Consider the following 16,936-nt stretch of genomic DNA (forward strand, 5'->3'; position numbering starts at 1 on the left):
TCGCAGTGTCCGGAGCAAGTATGGTGGGTCTGACACACTGGTGTCAATGTGTTCTTTTTTCCATTTCGAGGAGTGTGTGTGTATATATATATATATATATATATATATATATATATATATATATATATATATATAGGGAAACATTCCACGTGGGAAAAATATATCTAAAAACAAAGATGATGTGACTTACCAAACGAAAGCGCTGGCACGTCGATAGACACACAAACAAACACAAACATACACACAAAATTCAAGCTTTCGCAACAAACTGTTGCCTCATCAGGAAAGAGGGAAGGAGACGGAAAGACAAAAGGATGTGGGTTTTAAGGGAGAGGGTAAGGAGTCATTCCAATCCCGGGAGCGGAAAGACTTACCTTAGGGGCCAGCACATCTTGGCACAGTGTTACACCGTGCGGGTTATCTGGATACTTCCCACCAACACCAACCCATCCGAACTCCAGAGATGGGAACTTGCTCTTCAATATATCCTCTCTTCCCGTTACCCACCAGGCCTCAATCTCCGCTAATTTCAAGTTGCCGCCACTCATACCTCACCTGTCATTCAACATCATCTTTGCCTCTTCACTTCCGCCTTGACTGACATCTCTGCCCAAACTCCTTGTCTTTAAATATGTCTGCTTGTGTCTGTATATGTGTGGATGGATATGTGTGTGTGCGAGTGTATACCCGTCCTTTTTTCCCCCTAAGGTAAGTCTTTCCGCTCCCGGGATTGGAATGACTCCTTACCCTCTCCCTTAAAACCCACATCCTTTCGTCTTTCCGTCTCCTTCCCTCTTTCCTGATGAGGCAACAGTTTGTTGCGAAAGCTTGAATTTTGTGTGTATGTTTGTGTTTGTTTGTGTGTCTATCGACGTGCCAGCACTTTCGTTTGGTAAGTCACATCATCTTTGTTTTATATATATATATATATATATATATATATATATATATATATATATATATGTGTGTGTGTGTGTGTGTGTGTGTGAGTGTGTGTGTGTGCGTGTTTGTGTGTAAGTACAATCTAACTTCTGCACCATTTCAGTGCAGTAATGTGTTCATTGTAAATAAGTATTATAGTAGTTGTATTACATGTTTATTACCTTATAAATAAATAAAAAACTTTTTTATTTTAAATTCAGTGCATTAGTATTTGTAAAATGATTTTCATATAGTGTTCATTAAAAAATGACGATCATTCCACTTGGGACCTGTGGAATGGTACATTAGCTTATTTGTTTTAGTTGTAAATATTTGTCATGTATTGTTGTTTTTCTGACATGTTCCACATCCTGGAGGACCCCCTCACTACGGATCAATTGGAATGAAAGTAAATCTAATCTAATCTAATATAGTATGGTAGACAGACTAAATTCATTTCTGAAAAAAAGAAAAATTCTGTATCACCTGCTCAGTTTGGTTTCCAAGAAGGAAAAACCACAACTGATGCAATACAGCAACTCCTAGATTACATCTTAACACTAGCAGACAAGAAGCTTTCAGCCAGAGGCATTTTTCTTGACCTAACAAAGGCATTTGATATGGTCAATCACAATATAATGCTCCAAAAAAATTTATTCCCATGGAATAAGGGGCACTGGCCATGACGTTAAAAGCTACTTCAAAGACAGAAACCAATATGCCCAAATGAATGTAACCAATCGATCAGGAATTGCTAATACTGTACAGTCATCTACCCAAATCACAGAACATGGAGTTCCCCAACGCTCAGTGTTGGGACGCCTTATTATTCTTACTTTATGTAAATGACCTCCCCTTAAATTCACACAGCAACAGAACCTTCCTCTTTGCTGACGATACCACAATTATGATATCCAACTCAAATGAACATCTTCAAGATACAATAAACAGGAGCACAGCATGACTAAACTCATGGCTTAATTCAAACAGGCTACTCCTAAATATAAAAAAGACAGCTGGTATTACTTTCCACACAGTCCAAAGTAAAAACCCACCAGTACCAAATACATCACTGAGTGATGATAAAATAAACTATGTAAAGGAAACCAAATTTTTGGGGGTTACCATTACTGACACACTTGCATGGAAAAGTCATGTTGATATAACCTGCACCAAATTGAGTAAAGTATGTTTCATGACTAGACAAAATGGTTCAAATGGCTCTGAGCACTATGGGACTCAACTCCTGTGGTCATTAGTCCCCTAGAACTTAGAACTACTTAAACCTAACTAACCTAAGGACATCACACACATCCATGCCCGAGGCAGGATTCGAACCTGCGACCGTAGCAGTCGCACGGTTCCGGACTGCGCGCCTAGAACCGCGGGACCACCGCAGCCGGCCCATGACTAGACAAATAAGGAATATTGTTAATACCAGCACCCTCACATCAATGTACTATGCTCTTTTCCACTCTACATTAAGCTACAGAATTATCTTTTGGGGCCACAGTGCAGAAGCAGTGAGGTTGTTTAAACTCCAAAAAAAGTAGTTAGAATAATATTATTCAGACAACAGTGAGAATCTTGTAACCACTGTTCCAGAATCTGAACATATTTCCCCTCCCATGTCAGTGCATACTGGACATACTATGTTTCACCAAGAAAAATATTAGCAACGTACATATAAACTGAGACTGGCACCAACATGATACAAGGTCAAAGAACTCTCTACGAGTAATTCTGCATTCAACAAAACTATACAGTAAAGGTGTCAAATATATGGGAATAAAACTCTGCAATCATCTCCCAATAGCAGTGAAGAACAATACACAAGTGAAGGATTTTAAAGTAAAACTATGGTCACTCCTAAGGAAACAATGCCTCTATAGCATACAGGAATTCATTGAAAACAACCTGCTTTAAGAAACTGCTAGAAGGAACTGCTCAACAAAACATCAGATAATGGATCTCAAACTAATGACTTTTGTAACATAACTGAATGTAAGTTTTATTGGTATAAATGCTAAATTATGGTACAGAATAAATACAAGACCTAAGTACATTACACAAGTGATATAAATATGTGATCATTTTATAGATTCATAGGCATGTACCTCTTCTATAAATGCCTAATATGTATCAAATGACCTGTTCTATATCATGATGTGCATTTCTGTACAATGTGTGATTCAGAGGATCAAAACAAATAAATAAAATAAATAAATAAATAAATCTGGCCTACATCCCTTCCATGGCTACTACCTAGCAGCAAGACTCTTTTCTTCCTCCTCTATTTTGTTGGCGACATACTTCGATTTTCTTTGCTAGAAGTCTGCTGCACCCTACTGTGACCTGCTGAATGAGCTCTTCCCCTCCTACTTCAGGTAACAACTCAAATTTATTTTATACTGTAATCTTAAATGTAGATGAAGTTGAAGAGCTGTTGCCCTTTCACTCATTGCTTGTTACCTTTACTCTGTTCCCATAATCTTCTTCCTCCTTCAACTTCTCTAACTCAAATTTCACATGTTGTAATTCAACCTGAATGGTACAAACCTTTGCCTCCTGCTCAATGATTCTCTTGTCTTTTTTGCAGAGCCTACAGTTCCATGGAAGAGCCTTGCTGAGTTACACTTCCAGTTTCCCACTACAGTCACCAAGTGAAATTCCAAATCACATTCTACATATGCCACTCCTTCTTTGACTATCACAGAGCAATGTCCACACTTATCACACATTTCAACACAGATTACACATTTCAAAATAGAATTAAACCACTTAACACTTATTACACTACACAAATTTTTGTTATTTACAAGCCACAAAAATTTGGCATACAGGTCACTGCTTCAGGTGTGTGATATAATGTAAAAAGTTAATTATTTCTGCTAACAACAAGAACTCAGTACTCACTTAACTGCAGTATCTGTAAATTAACTTAGTCACAATATAGTGTAACTTTAATGTACTAAAACTATATGTAAACAAACCATTATCCAAAATTTTCTAAATCAAACAACTTAAGATTTATGCTACTTTCTGGAAAAATGAACTTAATAATGAATGAACATGCTTTACTTAAACTACTGGAAAAAAACAGAACATTGTGTAATCAGACAGCATATTATAGCTATACAGGTGTGTGTGTGTGTGTGTGTGTGTGTGTGTGTGTATTCATCCAAGGCAGTTAAGTTCATTCTTTTTGTGTGCCTGTCTACCATTCATTTGCACTGAGCAAAATTCAAATATGTTCCTAACACTCAGGACATCCAGATATGACACAAAGAAGCTGAACTACTTCCATGGGCCCACACAATGAAGCAAACAACAAGATATAGTTTAAAACATACATAACATTCTGGTGAAAAAGTGTTACTGTAGCACAGATTATTTTCTTTGCAATAAAATGTTAGCTGAATTGTAATGAAATACCATGTACAACATGTGATGTAGTTTATATTAACAACAAAATATGTATTTTAAAAAACCACTCAAAGCAGCTGGACATACAAGATATAAAGGGAGATCTTTGGTGGAATATAAATAATGGACAGAGTAAAGTTAACAACATAACACGTAGCGGAGGTGCTGAGTGATTAACAGGCACAGAAACAAGGCTTAGAATGTTGCTGACTGTCAGAAGAATTCTTCTTCAGAACTAATAGATTACACATACACCTGAACGGCTACATTGTCCTGACTCAATACATTGTGCTGACACGGTAGCTTGATGGGTGTGAATGGTTTTGTATGCTGGAGTGGGTATTGGAAGAAAGCAGATGAGGAGTGAAAGGAAGGGTTTGGGAAGTGCGGTTGGTGGTTCAGATGCAGCAGGAGCAGGGGATAAGAAAGTGGCAATGATAAGCTCATTCTGGTCACAGGCAGAGGGAGTTATGCCCAATTCTCATGTACATAATTCAGAGAAGTTAGTATTGATGTATGGGAGGGAAGGATCCAGATGGCACAGGCCACAAAGCAGCCACTGAAATCAAGGACGCTGTGCTAGGCAGTGTGTTCTGCGACTGGCTGGTCAACTCTGCTCTTGACTGCAATTTGTCAATAGCCATTAATTCCAGTGTAAAATTGGCTAGTGGCCATACCCACTTAAAATACTGCATAGAAGTTACAACAGAGACAGTATATCACAGGACTGCTTTCACAGGTAGACTTAACTTTAATAAGGATAGGATGTGCCTGTGATGGGATGTCCTAGTTGGGCATATCAGACAGGTCTTGCACCTGGGTCTTTTGCAGGGGTGTGATCTTTGAGGCAAGGGGTTGGGAGTAAGTGTGGTGCAAAGATAGACTATTACGGTATATTTCATGGACTGACTGGGTGGCAGGTTACTGCATTAGGAGAGGTATGAAGGATTGTGGGTAGATGTCCCTCATGTTTGAGCATGACGATAACAGTCAAATTTGAGGAAAGATATGGTTTAGTTGTAACAGTCTGAGATGACACTGGGTGTTTGAGTGGTTGCTTCTTTGCAGCTCATTCATTGAGGCAGTCTGAAGCAAGGGGCACGGGGGGATAAGGCATGGAAAGCTGTTTGTAGACTTTGTTTGGGTATAATAATCCCAGCCTCATCACATGTGTCATACTGCCAGGGAAGGTGCAGATATAAGTTCTGTCGGATAAACACATCCCCTACTCCAGTTTTGCTGAATTATTTAGATGCGAATAGCCCTTGTAAAACAGTAACACATCCTTTGATCCTTCTGGCCTGAATCTATGCCGTACACCTATCTTCATGCTCCTAACAACTTCATTAGTCCTACACCTATACACTCCTCTTGACAGTCTCCCCCCCCCCCCTCCCCCCCCCTCCCCGTTCTACCACCCTCTCCCAGACTACTACTCCACGTCACTGTGTACAACTCTCCCCCAGCCTGTGGGTCGAATGGGCTCATTGGTACCTGCTGTCTCTCCCTCCTAGCTCTCAACCACCTTTATTCCCCCCCACACACACACTCTTTCAACCTGTCCACACCACCTGATGCAACTTCTCATCTCCAACAAGTTGCAGTGTCAACAGGAAACATATTTATAAACATGGAAAATAGAGTAAATAATGACCACAAGAACACTGTGTAATCAGCCAGCATATTATAGCTATACAGGTGCGTGTTTGTGTGTGTGTGTGTGTGTGTGTGTGTGTGTGTGTGTGTGTGTGTTTGTACATACCCCAGCTTGGAAAAGGATCCATCCAAGGCTAGTTAAGTTTGTTCTTTTTGTGTGCCTGTCTACCATTCATTTGCACTGAGGAAAATTCAAATATGTTCCGATAAGGCCAAGTATGTGCTTTTAGAAGCACTGTCAGAAGAAGTGATCTAGAGGGCATGAGTGGTGAAACTAACATCTATTGTTATTATGGTTCATAGCAATATTTGTAGCAAGACATTGTGTGATGCTGATGTCAACAGTTTGGTTGGGGCAATTCATTTTGACTGATAATGTGGTAGTATGGAATTTTAAGCTCAAAAATGAGTCTGGTATTATTTCTGAATCATCTGAAGTACACCAGGTCTCTCTGGAAGACATTTCCCTTTACTCAAAACATTCATTTTTCTGTCTATCTTTCTTTGGTTTTCTAAATTACTCTTATAGTTAATGAAATTCTAAGATTGCCAGCTATCTGCAAAAATTTTATGTATGTATACTTGTTTTAGCCATTTCAAACAATGGAAAATCCAGGAGGGAATGCAACAATATTATGAGAAGGAAAGCTGCCACTCGCTATATAACGAAGATGCTGAGTCACAAATGGGCACAACAAAAAAAATGTTTTAGCCATTTATATTTTGGTTACTGGTAAGAAGGCTACAGTAACATGTACAGTGAGTAATCAGGTGTAAAGACTAGCAGTTGATCCTAAACACAAACAAATGTACCATACTGCACATACATAAGGAAAGAGCCCCCTTATATCAATAGGACTATAACTAATCAGCTAACAACCAGGAGGTCTTTATGTATGAGACTAGTATAAGTTATTTGATTCTCATGTCAATAAAATTCTCTTCCCCATGCAGGTTGGTAAGGCAAGTCCCTCCCACCAGTGTTTTCCCAGAGAGTAGTGAAATGTATACCAACTTGTGCTGAAACTGTTCCATACATTCCATATTACATATATCATCCTATTTCCTCCACACAGCCACAATTAATGAAAAATTTTCATTAGAGCTGTTACCATTTGGCTTAGCAACCCCAAATATTATGGATGTGACAGAAATATTTGCCATTTTTACTAATTTAATTACTCTTTTCTGCACCCCGCCCCCTCCACCCATCATCTGTTGGTGGCAAACACCAGTAACTATAGATTACACCAATATAAACTGTTTCCCATCGTAATGTGTCACCTCCTTACCACTCTGTTGTTTTAACATGTAACCTTCTTCCCAAGCCTAAACCCATTCCTAGCAGTGCTTGTCATCCCACCCCATCCTATCACAAGTATTTTTTCTGGACAGTCAGGCATATCTGTAGTGCTGTTGAAATTGCTTCAGGTGTCCCCTTTTGCCACCCCAAACCTACAAATGGAGGTTTGCAGGATATCTCACCACCACTGTACTTATTCCTAGGTAGTAAGCCTTACTTGTACTAAGTTAGTTTGAAATTAACCCAGGCAGTCTAAATGCTTTACAAGTCATCTCACTTACCATCACCCCTCCACCACCCTCACTCCCTAGATGTTAAATGTCACTGGATCTGTCACCAATCAGTATACTGATCATGAGAACTAATGAGAACTAAGGATTTGCACTAATATAGTTTGTTTTCTATTATTTTTATATGGCACCTCCATCACAACACTACCCCACCCTTAATCTGATAGTCTTACCTCGACAATGTATTTCCAGATTTATTCTCTAATCAATTTTTTTTCTTTGCCCCTTCCTTCTTCCTAATATTATTTCTCTCTGATTTTTCTGTGTACTTCATGAAACCAGCTAGATGCATGGAAATCTAAAAAACTGCAACATGTCTGTTGTTTAACACTAAGAACTATAATTAATGACTGGTTTAATTCATATCTCAATCATAAGCAAGTTGAGAGTTTCCTGGTATGAATAATGGAAGGTTTATGGTTGCACATATGGGTTGATGATTCCATTTTTCTTCACAATATTTCAATAAATTTGGGCAGGCACTGCAAGCGATGGTTTGGTTAGTATCCAGACAGTGAATACATCTACTGCTGTCATATGTAGCACCTGACAAAAAACAATGAGTCAGTTTCTAAAATACTGAGCACAAGAACAAAATTGTTAAGCCAGTTGGATATTTATGAATATATCTTTTTCCTCATTCCATGCCAGTGTGTGTGATTTATGTCATTATTAATATGCCCACCAAGAAACAAATTTCAGTTCCTATTATTAACAAATTTTGTTCTGGCCTTCACTGCACTGTCATGTGGTTTATACATGAAGAAATATATAAGAAGAGTACACTGCTATAAAGACGTGAAAGTCTTCTACTTTCCTGGTCACAGCACATTGAGAGGAACATTAAAAAAGAAGAAAAAATTTTTACAGAAATATGTCAATCGATCTGCTGTTTCCCAGTAAGCAATAGACCTTTCTATCATTTAATTGCAGTATAATTCTGAAAATTCTTTATTTATATGTTTCTTTAAATGGAATAAGTATGTAAGTGAATGAAATAATGATAATTTTTGTACCATTCTTAGATCTGTCAATTTCAGCACTTTCTGATCCTGTACTCTGGATGCTTTCAGCAGATGTTGGTTTACAAGATGAATGAAGTGGACCCAAAATTGCTTCCAACATATCACTGCATACTGCCATGCTTGGCTCAACAATAAATTCGATGAAACCTAAAACACACATAAGTTTTTTTTATAGTAAACTTCATAGATTTACTTTATTGGGACTAACAAATGCAACCAGTATTTTAACAGAATACGAAGAACTAAAGTGATATGCTATCATTACAACAACTTTGTCTTACAAAAAATACCTTTCTTTAAATTACAGTAATTCCAATGATCAGAGTAAAGAAAATTTAAAGTTAGTCTTCTCTTTTTAGTCTGGAAACTAGCTGACTTAAAGAATAACATCAAACTTCAGATATCTTAACACTACTCTTGTTTTTGAAGTAAGTAAAATTATAATAATCTTATAGCTGTAATTAAAAATACATCATTACTAAGACAACTTGAATGTAAAGGAAACTGTTTTAAACTTGGCTCATCAAGTGTTACTGTGATCACTATCACAAATATACTATGTCTTATTTTATAATGTGAATATTGCACACAGTAATATTACAGTTAAGCAGAAAACTTTGGGAAATATGTGATTAGATGGAAGTAATTTAGTTTTAATTATATCATGTTAAATTCAGAGCTTCACTCCCTCCCTCACATATATCAGTATATATTTCCTGCTAGATTTACCTGTTCTGGCGCCAACACATTCTAAGGCAGAATGTACAAGTATTTTGTAAACAATCTTCTTTCTTAAGCGATAGCATTTTCCCAGCATCCAACCCATGAAACGAAGTCTGCCACTTTCTTTACCTTTGAATGAACCTATGTCATCATTTTGTTTTTCCACTGTTACACCAAGTTATTCATACAAGTTGTTGCACTCTAATAAGGATACTATGTGTGTATGTGGGTTTTTTCTTTCTCTTTTTTTTAAATTGCACAATTTTACCTTTTTGGACATGTAAAGCAAGTTATCAGCCACTGCACTACTTTGATATCTTATCAAGATCTGACTGAGTATTTATGCAGTTTTCTTCAAGTTTCCCTTGTATAATATTCTATAAGCACCAACAAGCAGCTGTTAGACCAGGAAATACATCTCTATGGATGTCTACATTAGTAATATTCCCCTGCACATTGTTTTGTTGAATGTCAGTCATTGACGTTTGACATCAAAGTTAAGTCTGCTACCTCCTCTGGTGGGCATGGATGGGATCAGTTCAAAGAAAGACATGATTTCCACCAGGTTGTTTGGTTAAAATGAGTACTTTATTTAACACTATTGGCCATTTTTCAGCTTTAGTTCACATTCAAGTGCACAAAGGGACAAGTGTACAAATGGATGTGGATATCTCCACCTAAAAAGTATTAATAAGCCAGATACCATGATTATTTACACATGGAAGGGCCACTAACAGACACAACCTCTTAACAAATAGTAAGAAAAGAAGCATGTACAACTGTTTGCAGTCAAACCACTTGTCTTTAGAAGTACAAGCAGTCAAGTCTTTATTTGAAAGATAAATCTCTGTTACTGTTAATTTGATTATCCAGAACTATTTTAGGTGTGTGCACACATGTGAAAGGCACCCCCTCCACCCCAACACACACTGGAAAAATTAGCTCTGTGTGAGGGTGGGGAGGGGTGGGGGGGTGGGGGGTGGGGGCACATGTGCGGGCATACACATTCACAATGATGTAACATGATGATTCTGTGGAATAACATGTTCCATTTCTAACCATTTAGACCAATGGAAGATGTTCATGGAAATCCTACATGTCATTTAGGCACATGTTAAGTGTGGAATATCTCACTACATGTTGGATGGAAAAGATGGAAAAGAAATCACTTCAGAATATTGACAAGGCGCAATAGCGAGTGCCCCTCTCCACCTGCTGTGGAGGCCCACTTATGTTTTGGCATCATGGCTTGGCAGTGCCTTGGAAGTTATGGAACAAAGGGTGTGGGCAATATTGTCAATGCCAGAACAATTGAAGAATACAGGACAACTGTCAGTCTGAAATGTCAAATTGTAACAGCAACACATGTTATGATCTATCTTTGAGCTACAAGTTGTGTGAGACTCACAACTAAAACTGAAGTTGTATTTTGGAAACATTGTGAATATAGTATGGAAGAGCTATCACAAAACCAATTATTTCATTTTAGAAGCTTCAATAAAGTGAAGCTCTTTTCAGCACCCATCCACAGCAAAAAGTGAAGTCACATGTCATGTTATAATGACACTGTGTGCAGATCCACTACAAGCAGATAAATTCCAGAATGGCAACCTCAAGGTATTTGTAAGATATAAGTCAGCACATATACCAGCTGGGTGACAAAATGTGCATGAAGTGGTACACAACATACTAAAACAATTCACACATAACACTACATTTGGCACTGTACAACAGGACATGAATTACAAGTTCTAAAAGAAGAGAGCTTTAGTAATAATAAAAAGAATTTTCAAGAATTTTGATGGTAATGATAGAAGATATAACTTTGTCCAGAGCAACACATGGCAACAGCTGATAAGTTTAAGTGGGCACACACAGTGTGTTGACTAAATTAATTTTAATAGTTATGAAGAAAGAAGTTTAATTTGGTTAAGATCAAAGAAGCATTCATTGACTGACCATAGTGTCAAATGATGATTGACCAAACATAGCAATAAGATCAACAGCAAAACATATTTGGGTGGTTAAGCAACTTTGAGACATGACTAGAGAATAATATCATCAATAACACAGAAGAATTTCATATCGTGATTTTGAGACTACAGTGGCAGCAGCAATCCCAGATGTCATCCCTATTGTGGCCAATGAGAGCAACAACATCCCAGCTCTGCTTTGCAGTGCAGCAGCTGATCAGCTGGCTATGCAATGACTATGCAGCAGTTCATCACAGTGTCATTCAGTGCACATGTAATGTATCAGCAGTGCAGTGCAGTGCAGCTAGCAGTATGACTGATTATGTGAGCTGTAAACAGCACTGAACTGAGATTTTTCTTATTAGTAGTTCGTTCTGTGAAGGGTAGTTAGGGCAGAATCTAATGATATTGTTTAAATACAAATGAGGATATACTTATTGTTGTTAACATTTAAAAGAATACTGGGCCTAGGAAACCAACCATTTATGCCAATATTTAAAGCATGAGCACGTGATCGCACGTGTGCATGCATGTTTATCTCTTTTACAGACAATAGCTGTGGCTGAATTGTGTCTTTTAATTAAGATTAAACAAGGAATAAGAAAAATAACTTGGAAATTAGTCTCAACACAGCTCAAAAACTACTTTTTGATATACTTACCAATTATTTGTCTACAGAAAAGTAGAAGAAAGACTATGTTCGCAACATTGATTCCCAGCAGGGATTGGTTTTTGATGTGGGTGGAGTGTAACTGCTTTGATAATACAGAATAAGTACAAACTTAATAATCTAGTAGCAGCAAATAGATTCCTGGTGGACAGTCACTGACAATAAGTATTTAATGGAGGGTGAAGACTATTTCGAAAAGCATGAAGGGGAAATAAAATTAATAAAAAGAATTATTACTAGATGATTTAATATATGTATGTTGTGGCATTGCAAGAAGTGTAGGTAAAAAGGCACAAAAAGAAAGAACCAGGAAACAAACGTTTGAAATAATCAGGTAGAGTTGATATGCTATGGAGAAACTTCATCACTGGGATGTATGATGATAAGGGTCAGAGGTTCTACATACTGTTAAAGATTTATGATGAGGTGTACACAATTTTATGTAGGCACTGGAGAAAAGGAGGATGGTCGAACCCAAGGAAGGGACAGCCTAATCCTTGGTCACGTACATCAATCATCAGAATGACCTGAACTGTTTTTTTTTCTTTTTATGTATAGATGGATTAATAAAGGGATACTCACTCTGAAAGGATAAAAAGTTATTTACACAGTCTCTGCTCATAGGAGAAGGTGCAAGCACAGCTCTTATGTAGGCAAGAAGCTGTACTTTGACTGTTGGTCACACTATTGATGTGTTCTCCAAAATAGTTAAAGGCTAAGAGACTTACCTGGGCACTGATGATTCTTTGCATTTACATTTCTGCACATTTGACTTAGCACAGATCTGAGATTTGAAATTGCTGAGAGTAATGTAGGTTAAAATGGCAGCATGCAACTCCTTATAGTAAAGATGAACATAAACATTTTCTATCTCAATAAATTTGAGGAACTTATGCTGTTGTGATCAGTGAATTAAAAGCAATGTAAATGCAGTTACCTTTGAGAAAGAGTACTGGAATAATGATGTAGCCTGATCAAACAGTACAAATATCTCATATTCTTATGTATGAAAAGAATGTACATATAAAATAACTGGATGATAATAAAAGGGGAATCGAATACAAACAGAGCAATAAAATGCAAAATGGGAAAGTCAATAACTAGATTATATCATGTAATGAACAGTGGTGTGGTTCAACATACACTAGTACTTTGAATGAAGTATGTTACATGTGAAACAAGGTCATAAAAGAGATACTTCATCTTTTATCTTAGCACGCTAAATTACATGATAAATGCTTTTCTACGGTGAAAATGCAAAGGGAAGAGCTCTGCTCTCACAAATTTTGAAAAAAGAAAGTACATGTATGAAATTATGAGTCAAGACATTTGTTACAAAGAAAAGTTATAGTAAATGTGATGGTGGTTTTTGAAATGTGTACAGATAAGTAAGTAGAGACATTGTGGATCATAACTGCCAAGTGTATCCTGTGGAATCACATATTCATTAATTAAAAAGGATTAAAAAAATGAAATATGTTTATACATGGTTCAGCTGTTTGAAGAAATAAGAAGGGTTTGGTCTTAAGGGATCTTACGTGGACTTAATAATATAATCTGGTGTGCAAAATATCATAAATATAATATGATATATGACATTTCATGAATCCATAGCTTGAATTTCCTCAGTTCACTAAACTCTGTATTCTATCAGATAGTTTGGAATATAGTATTGTGCAGCAGAATAATTTTACTGCACATGTTTAAATTTTTGAGTTCTATCAGGTGAATTCATAACAGAGAAGGCTAGCGTTGAGTCAGTGTGCCAGTGAGAATGCCAACAAGGCATACCACCAATGTAACAGCTGTCAGGACATGAGGTGAGTACTGCCACACAACCTCAGAGTGAGGCAGGCAGAAATGCAAACACTGCTGTGCTACATAACAAATCACAGTGATATAACTTCACCACGAAGTGCCATTGAAAAATCAAATATAGGCAGACCAAACTGAGCCTGCTGACCCAGAATAATTACTGAATTACCACAGAGGGGCAAGAAGCATTGGTTGGTCTGATAAATGAGGGCAAATGCACTGCATCATAGGTGCAGACTTGACCATTTAAATAAAAAGTAGCTGAAGACAACATTCTGTCATGGTGCCATTCTGTCAGTGTCCCTAAACCCAGAGACAATGACGGTGAAACCACAATACCCTGATTGATAATGACCAGCCTGCTACCTGCTTGCTGAGTTCAACACTCAGATGCAGCCAACCAGAGGCACACCAAAGCTATGGTCTCCCACTGTTGCCTACTGGGCCATTGCAAATGAGAAGACTGATGGGCGGCCAGTCTTCCAACAGTATGGGTCATCGAAGATGATCTGTAAGCTGCCATATCCACACCAACCAGGTATGATGTATCTGTGCAGCCTCCTGGCTGACTCATGAGCATCTGACGCCCTTTGGTTGCTCCATGGTGAATGGCTAGGATCTAGTCTTCACGGCAACTGATATGCTGGACCTCAGTTGGCAGTCTCCACCTGAGTGCACAACAGACTTCTTTGAGAGTATTCAGGTGGAAGCCTCACTGGGTTATTGCGGAATGTCCAAGTACTGGTGCTTTCCTCAGCCTTCTACCACAGCCAATATAGCATGTGGCCATGGCAGTAACCTGTGGGAGTGAGGTTATGATGTGCTGACAAGGCATTAACACTTCTTCTGCGTTTAAGCTCGGCCACTGACCGCAGCTCTGAACGCACTTATAACTCTCTAAATTTTGTATCGTACATAAATGTTATTGCAAATACCACTGCATTAATGACACCTCCGGGCATGAACTACACCCCTCACCAAAACTCTGCACCCGACCTCCTGTTCACAATGTGACCGCAGCTTCCCAGATTGCAACTTTGGCATAAGGAACTGGCCATCTTATGTTCAGACATCAGAATTGGTGTCAGAATTGGCTATCACATCAGGACTTTGGCAACAGTGGAACCATGCTGACTGCTGCCATTCCTAGGAAGACTGCTCAACTACAGCAGGGTTGCAGTTTCATCAACACATGGTATGGAGAGTGCAGTATCTATTTTTGTGCTCTTGTTTGACTATAAGGATCATAGGGATGCAATGAGGTTTTTTTTCTGTGTGTCCAGCTGCATTGATATGTATTTTATAAAGGAAGTGAGTGCAAATAATGATCAAAGATGGTGTCTATCAATATGTATTGTTTTCAAGGGACACTGTGTTTTATTGTGAGTCTAGCTCATTCATTATCTTTTAGTATGGGTAAATGATATTCCTGAGTAGCTATTCTGGTGGAACATTATGTTGTAGTAAGTGTATGAGAGTAGTGTATTTAAGTGTCTGCATCATTATTTCATGTCTCTCTCTTTTGTTGGGTTTTGTATTATTATTGGGTCAAACACGTCATCATCGATTCCACACGGTGCTGCCATGGAGGAAACATTGACGATTTTATCTGCACCAGTAGCTCGTTTTCAGGAGAGCAATGCATAGCAAATCACAAGCACTAGGGATAAGGCTGTAGGTGCAGATTGTGCAGTTACAGAGTACTGAAGAAGAGAGAGAGAGAGAGAGAGAGAGAGAGAGAGATAGCTTATTTAAGATTCTGGAGTATGTGGAGGAATTTCAGAGCAGTTGTGAGGATGGACTGGTTTCTTGAAAATCGTGACATAAGGAACAACATTATTACAGAGGGGGACAAAGAAGAGATAGAGAGGAATCTGAGAGGAGGAATCAGGAACAATTATGGTTGAAGAGCATTTGTAGTGGACTAGACAATGCAAAAAGATGTTAGTAATGAAAGGCTGTGGAAGTTGCTGTAATTTTACTTGATATGCAAAGTATTAGCATTGTGGAGAGTAGTGTAAAGGTATCAGATCCAATATCCTGTGAAAATGTGGAGTCTGAAGTACATGAAGTGTCAAACAAAGTGAGTGAGTGCTGTACAGAAGTAAATGGGTATGTGAGCAGCAATGTGGGTAATACTGAAATAGGTGCAGTAGTATCTAAGCCACTGGTTGATAATGGTTGTTGTTTTGAAGCTGTCAAGACTAGGCCAAATTTACAAGGAAGTGCATGTGCCACTGATTTTTGTGTCATGTAGAGCGGAACAGCAGCCTGTGTTTTTAACGTAGGTGCCATCAAGAATGCACAAAAAGCTGTTGATAATGTTAGTTGTATAGCAAATTTTATGAATAATGAAGGGGTACAAATACATTATTTCTGAAGTATGCTGATTCTTCACAATTTGGTGTGGCACAACCTTCTCCAGAGGGGGAGAGGATGGAACAGAAGAAAGGAGAAAAATGCTTGTAAGGCTAAAAATCAAGCCAATGAGACTGAATCATTTCAGGAATGTGAGTCTGAGGATCAGAGTAAATCTGACAATACTTGCAATGTTGTAAGTAAAGAGGATAAGAGGAAACATTGTGTAATTATTCATAAAACCACAGCAGCTGAGTGAGACAGTTGCAAGCAAGGCAACATGTTGTTGTTGTTGTGGTCTTCAGTCCTGAGACTGGTTTGATGCAGCTCTCCATGCTACTCTATCCTGTGCAAGCTTCTTCATCTCCCAGTACCTACTGCAACCCACATCCTTCTGAATCTGCTTAGTGTATTCATCTCTTGGTCTCCCTCTACGATTTTTACCCTCCATGCTGCCCTCCAATGCTAAATTTGTGATCCCTTGATGCCTCAAAACATGTCCTACCAACCGATCCCTTCTTCTAGTCAAGTTGTGCCACAAACTTCTCTTCTCCCCAATCCAATTCAATACCTCCTCATTAGTTACGTGATCTACCCACCTTACCTTCAGCATTCTTCTGTAGCACCACATATTGAAAGCTTCTATTCTCTTCTTGTCCAAACTGGTTATCATCCATGTTTCACTTCCATACATGGCTACACTCCATACAAATACTTTCAGAAACGACTTCCTGACACTTAAATCTATACTCGATGTTAACAAATTTCTCTTCTTC

The 16,936-nt window shown here is 38.2% G+C and overlaps 1 protein-coding gene across 1 annotated transcript in view; it reads right to left on the reverse strand.

The window, feature by feature from the left end:
* Nucleotides 1-16,936, reverse strand: part of LOC126260462 (dual specificity calcium/calmodulin-dependent 3',5'-cyclic nucleotide phosphodiesterase 1-like) — a 620,495-nt gene that overhangs the window by 51,362 nt on the left and 552,197 nt on the right. The window contains exon 12 of the mRNA XM_049957791.1: nucleotides 8,613-8,768. Coding sequence (XP_049813748.1) covers nucleotides 8,613-8,768 — 156 coding nt within the window. The remainder of the gene's footprint in view (nucleotides 1-8,612; nucleotides 8,769-16,936) is intronic.

This window comes from Schistocerca nitens, chromosome 5 (genome assembly GCF_023898315.1).
Source record: "Schistocerca nitens isolate TAMUIC-IGC-003100 chromosome 5, iqSchNite1.1, whole genome shotgun sequence".
NCBI classification, from domain to species: domain Eukaryota; kingdom Metazoa; phylum Arthropoda; class Insecta; order Orthoptera; family Acrididae; genus Schistocerca; species Schistocerca nitens.